This window comes from Primulina eburnea, unplaced genomic scaffold (genome assembly GCF_022965805.1).
Source record: "Primulina eburnea isolate SZY01 unplaced genomic scaffold, ASM2296580v1 ctg857_ERROPOS3498143, whole genome shotgun sequence".
NCBI lineage: Eukaryota > Viridiplantae > Streptophyta > Magnoliopsida > Lamiales > Gesneriaceae > Primulina > Primulina eburnea.
In genome coordinates, this window is record NW_027331626.1 from 793,708 (window position 1) to 800,000 (window position 6,293).

The 6,293-nt window shown below is 40.1% G+C and overlaps 1 protein-coding gene across 1 annotated transcript; it reads left to right on the forward strand.

The window, feature by feature from the left end:
* Positions 1 to 1,742: 1,742 nt before the first annotated feature.
* LOC140822471 (probable 3-ketoacyl-CoA synthase 21) lies at positions 1,743 to 2,375 on the forward strand. Its single transcript, XM_073183245.1, has one exon. The coding sequence runs from the start codon at positions 1,743 to 1,745 to the stop codon at positions 2,373 to 2,375; it is 633 nt and encodes a 210-aa protein (XP_073039346.1).
* The last annotated feature ends 3,918 nt before the right edge of the window (positions 2,376 to 6,293 follow it).

Genomic DNA, 6,293 nt, shown 5'->3' on the forward strand with positions numbered 1-6,293 from the left:
CAGCCCCCTAACATGCTTGAACAATTTTTAAAAAACAAAAATCATGAACATAAGCATGCAAGTGCTAAAATTCGAATTTCTGGAAAACAAACTCACATGATATTCATGCATCTTATATAAAAATATTAATATGATGTCACGGATGAGAAAAGAAGATTAGGGTGTGCTTTTGCGTAATATACGCTCGAATATACATGACGACGAAGAACGGGACGTGACGATGGCTTGCACTCGGCTTGATGCCTTCGAAAAACCCTTCCAAGATTTTCTTCAAGGTGCCGTGAGTGGTATGTGGTGTTTGAGAGTGTTTTCAGAAAATAAAAGGTGGGGCCTATAGCTTTGTGTGCAAGGTAGACTAGGTTTTGCAATTTTTTACACTTTAAATACTAATTTAATCCCTAAGTAGGATTTAGGCCTATTAAGCCATAAAAAAGCCATTAGTTAAATTAGGATTAAATAAAATAATACCAAAGTTTTTCTTTAATTAAAATGTGAATTTATTAGCCGGGTTGCCTAAACGCTCGTATTTTAGTTGAAAACCACATCGTAATGTAATGCCCGGAATTAATCCTAATAATCTGTAATTATTGATTTATAATTTGATATGATTATGAAAGGATTAACCGAGACACGATTGAGGTAACGTGTGAAAATGTATGGCGAGGACAGTACCATCTGCGCACATGCGCGACATGTGGACGCGCACATGCGCGAATTGGACAGAAGGTCTCGCGCATACACCGACTGAAGATAAGCAGCATCAATTTGTCACAAACTGAACCCATTTTTTGAAGAAAATATATAATCGGAGAGTGTTTATTCAACCCCCCTTTCTAAACACTCATCAGCTTTCCAATCGATCCTTTCACACCAACAACCTCTCATTCAATAATTGCAATATTTTCAATCAATGTGAATCGAACCTGGGAACTTAGCTCTGTACACCATTGTAGGATCGAGCACTTGCCTCTTTACCAAAAAGCTATAGCTGGTGGTAATGATGCAACTCAAATATTTTAAATCGTACACCGACTCAAGCACCACGATTCGATCGCTTTACCAAGCAGGACAATTATTATATCTAACGTACTGTTTGGAAGAAATGGTGAAACATAAGGACGAAAATGAGTTTTTAACTTTTTGGTCTAAATTAAATGTATATATAATTTTTTTTAAAAAAAACTAACCGAGAGTTGATGGCAGGGACGAAAAATGTGATGAATTTGGCAAACCAAATAGAAGAGGGAGATTTTAAGAAAAGTGACAAAAAAAATGGAGGAAAATAAGTAGCAAGCGGTGAGATAAAAATTTATAATAATAATAATTCAATTGATTAATGCAGAACATGACTCCAAAACAGAATTCCCCTTCCGTGCAGAATATATCCCCCTTGAAACAAGCACAATATGAGTGAGTGCTTGTCATGTCCCTCCATTTTCACGCCTACCAAACAACTCTCATCTCCAAACAATATAGCTCGTAAAAAATCATCATAAAACACAATTCGAAACCCATCTTTCAAATGGCAGATCTTCACAAAACACCATCTTTTTTATCTTGCAATAACAATAATCACATGGGCAGGGGTGTGCTTTATCTTGGTTGTGGCCTTATTATATCACATATTCTGGAAGAAAAACGTGATATATTTTGCTCGATTACACTTGCTACAAGCCCCCTACTCTTGTCGTACACCGAGTCATTATATGCCGAGTATATCGAGCTGGACGACCAGTTCGATGATGACAGTGTGGCATTCCAGATCAAGGTTCTTGAAAAATCAGGTTCAGCGACGAAACGTCGATGCCCCATCCTTGTTCCGAGTTTCCATCACCAAGTCCCTTTCATTCAACAAAGATGAGGCGGAAATGGTCATCTTTTCTCTTGTCAAGGGAACTTTTGGACAAGAGAAGCATACGCCCGAAAGCAATAGACATTTTGATCATAAATTCTTGTACGTTTTCTGCCACACCATCACTTGCAGCAATGGTCGTAAACAAGTTCAAAATGAGAAGCAAATCATGAGTTTCAACCTTTCTGGAATGGGATGCAGTGCTGGAATAATATCTATAGGTCTAGCTAGAGATCTTTTAAGGGTTCATAGGAAATCGCTGGCCCTTATTCTGAGCACCGAGTTCATGAGCATGAACTGGTACACCGGTACGAACCGTTCGATGCTGCTTTCCAATTGCTTGTCAGAATGGGGGTGCCGCTATATTAATGTCCAGCAGATTCAAGACAGAAGGAAAGCGAAATATACGTTACAACACGTAGTTCGAACGAATATAGCTAGGGACGATAAATCTTATACATGTATCTACCAAGAAGAAGACCACGCGAATAAAAACTGGAGGATCTATTTCAAAGACATATAAGCGTGGCAGGAGAGGCAATGAAGGCAAACATGGCCACATTGGGACCTAAGGGTGTTTGCCATTTTTCTCACACAATTTCGGTATGTCATGTTTCTATTTCTGCAAAAGATGACGATCTTGGACAAGGGTCGATTTTATATACCGATTTCAGACAAGTTTTTGAACATTTCTGCATACATACTGGTTGGTAAAGCTGTGATCCTGGCGATTGAGAAGAGGCTGAAGCTGAAGACGGAAGACGTCGAGGCGTTCGAAGATGACTCTGTACAGATTTGGTAACATTCTCTTCGTCAATTTGGTTGAACTAAGCTATATGGAAGCTAAAGGGAGGATAAGAAAAGGGGGAGAGGGTGTGGCAGCTTGCATTCGGGAGTGGATTCAAGTGTAACAGTGCGGTGTGGAAATGTGTTGGCAGTAATATTATTGAGGGAGATGAAACCAATGCATGGAGGTGACATAATCCATATGTATCCGGTGGATGTGCCCGATACCAGGAAAATACTTTGAAAGTAAAGAGAAAAATTTGGCCACATGAATTCATTGTTTCTTTATTAGCTAGACATGGAGATGTATGGTTCTGTCCGATCTAGAATTTTAATTCTACTATCTTTTAATATTTTAAATTGATCTACCCAATCCAATATTATATTATTTCAAAATTATACAAAATTTACATATAATTTTTTTGAAAAAAAAAAATTAGGTCACCCGGGTATACCGCCCGTGGCAGATGCAATACCCACTGCAGCTAACCGGAGTTGATGGCAAAATAGCCTCTTATTGTTGAGAATCCTAAAATAGACTTCATTTTGTTAGAGTAGATGCCCTGTAAGCCAACTGTTGGCTGGGAAATTTATTGACTCAAGTGTAATAAACAATCTTTATTTTAATATAATTTAACTTTCATGGTTTCGTTATACTTTATCTGTATACCCATGCAAGCAGCATAGATAAAGTCCTTGATTATGCTTTAATACAAATGAATCGTAATTCGATGTTGAAACTCATTTGTAAACACTGCATATTCTAAATTCGTTCCTAGTCGATTCAGCCGCCTAAGACATGGATAAGGTCGCTTGAGCTCGAGACTAGCATATGTGATGTTGTGTACTGCGTTTCTTGGTAAGGTCAATAGAGATGTCCAAACATACAGATGGGTAGTCATATGATGAATTATACCGAACAACCCTCCCTCGGACTTTCCAAGTGGTTATCATTCATCGAGAGGATAAGTCCGTGGTTATGATTGTACATCATTAGTCCTTACGACCCGGGACAAAACACTGAGCTCTGTAGTGACCCGTTCCAGAATCACCTACTAGGCAAGAACTAAGCATGCAATTAACCTAATAACAATAATCAGAGATAACAGCGGAAAAGTCAACAAAATAATGGTTATACAACCCAATCGAAGTCTAGAATAACTCAAAATAAAATATCCAATACAACCATATCGAATCAAATGGAAAACACTGAAAACTAACCAACCAGCTACTCAACGTCCTCCTCCTGCTCCTCCTGAGCCATCCAACCTGAGGCCTGCCCCGTGGGAATGGGGTGTCCAAGAATAAACAAAACCGAGGACCGTGAGCGATAAGAACGCCCAGTACAAAAGTATGAGTATACAGACCTATATGAAATGCACATGCTATGATCATGATACCGGGGTAAGTCAAGAAACAGGAGTCACAAAAGGATCTCAAACAATGCTCAGTCTAGAGGCGCCAAGTGGATAGTGCCGCGCGGTACACCTCTGGGTCACTGCATCCACCCTTATTTCTTGAAGGAAAGGAGTTGGAGGCTTGTAGATCTTCACCAAGAAGAGCTAAAGTATTTATACTTTAGTTGGTGCCATTACATCAAACTCAAGAGGTTGATAGGTAAATCTTTCTTAAACATCCTATGCATGTTTTTGTAGTTTTTGTAAATATTACACAAATCTTTTATGGGGGCCGAAATATTTGCTCAAAAATTTATAATTTTTGCTTCCGTTGCGCTTCCGGCCTCCGTAACCGGTCCGCTTTCAGGTATTGACCTTCAAGGTGCGATTGGTGGAAAAAGGATATACTCAAAGACAAGGAGTTGACTTTGAGGAAACCTTTTTCCCCAGTCGCAATGTTCAAGTCCATAAGGATTTTGCTAGCCATAGCTGCATGGTATGACTATGAGATATGGCAGATGGATGTCAAGACAGACTTTCTTAATGGGGATTTTAAGAAAGTTATTTACATGTCTTAACCTGAAGGGTTAACATCTATCGGAAGTGAGCATATGGTATGCAAACTTCAGAGATCTATTTATGATCTAAAGCAGGCATCTAGGAGTTGGAACCTCAGATTCGACAGTACAATCAAATAGTTTGATTTACTAAGAGTCCTGAGGAACCCTATGTGTATAAGAAGGTCAGTGGGAGTGTTGTGACATTCCTGGTGTTATATGTTGATGACATTCAACTCATTGGGAATGATGTAGGAATGTTGCAATCAACTAAGATATGGTTAGGCGAGTAAGTTCTCGATGCAGGACTTGGGTGAAGCATATTTTGTATTGGGAATACAGATCTATAGAGATAGATCGAGAAGATTGCTTGGTCTCACCCAGTCCACATACATTGATACCATCGTGAAGCCGTTCTCGATGGATGAGTCCAAGGGAGGACATCTACCAATGTGTCATGGCGTGTCCCTATCCAAGTCTGTCTCCCAAGACTGATGCAGAGATAGTGGCGATGACACGCATTCCGTATGCTTCGGCAATTGGTAGCATCATGTATGGGATGATATCTACACGTCTTGACGTGACTTTCGTACTAAGTGTAGTGAGTAGATATCAATCGAACCCTGGTCTTCCACACTGGAAAGCTGTGAAAGACATCCTCAAGTAGTTGAGAAGGACCAATAAATTGTTCTTGGTCTATGGGTGGAGAACTAAAATTGGAAGGCTATACCGACTCTAGCTTCCAAAGCGATATCGATGACTCGAAGTCAACCTCTGGTTTTGTATTCATGCTCTATGGTGCTGCTGTCTCTTGGAAGAGTTCCAAGCGAGACAATACTACGGATTCCAGCACAGAGGCCGAATACATTGCTGCATCAGATGCAGCAAGGGAGGCTGTTTGGATAAGGAATTTCGTCCAAGAGTTGGGCGTCATTCCTAATGGAGTTGCTCCTGTCCCAGTGTTGTGTGACAACACGGGAGCTATAGCTCAAGCAAAGGAGCCTAGGTCTCATCAGAAATCCAAACTAGTACTGAGAAAGTACCACATCCTCGGAGAGATTGTGGAAAGAGGAGAAGTGTCTTTTGACAAAGTCGGCTCCGCCGATAATGTTGTTGATCCACTAGCTACGCCTTTACCTGGACCATTATTCGACAAGCATCGCGAATCAATGGGTTTAAAGCATATGGGTAGTTGGCTCTAGTGCAAGTGGGAGATTGTTAGAGTAGGTGCCCGTCGAGCCAAGTGTTGGCCGAGTGTTCACAATGAAACTCTATGTATAAGCAATCTTTATTTTAATAATGTTTGAGATTATTATTATGGCACATCTTTATCTGTATACCCGTGCTAGTTGCATAGATAAAGCCCTTGAATATACAAATAGTAGAAAGAATATGAGATGCTCATATGATGAGTATCATGAAACTCATATTTGTAATATTGTATATTCTAAACGGTTCCTAGTCGATTCAGCCGCCACTAAGAAGGATATAGGCCGCTAGAGTTCGAGACTAGTATCTGCGATGTGAGTACCATGTTTCATTGGTAGGGGACATTGTGATGTCCGAACATGCAGATAGGTGCTCCTTGTAGAGTGCACTGAACAACCCTCCACAAAAGGACTTTCCAAGTGGTTCTCACTTATCGAGTGGAAATGTCCTAGTTTATGGTTGTACAGAATTAGTCCTTATGACCCGGGACAA

Excerpts from the sequence above, each read along its gene's own strand:
- LOC140822471 (XM_073183245.1), top strand. The coding sequence starts at position 1,743 with ATGACAGTGTGGCATTCCAGATCAAGGTTCTTGAAAAATCAGGTTCAG.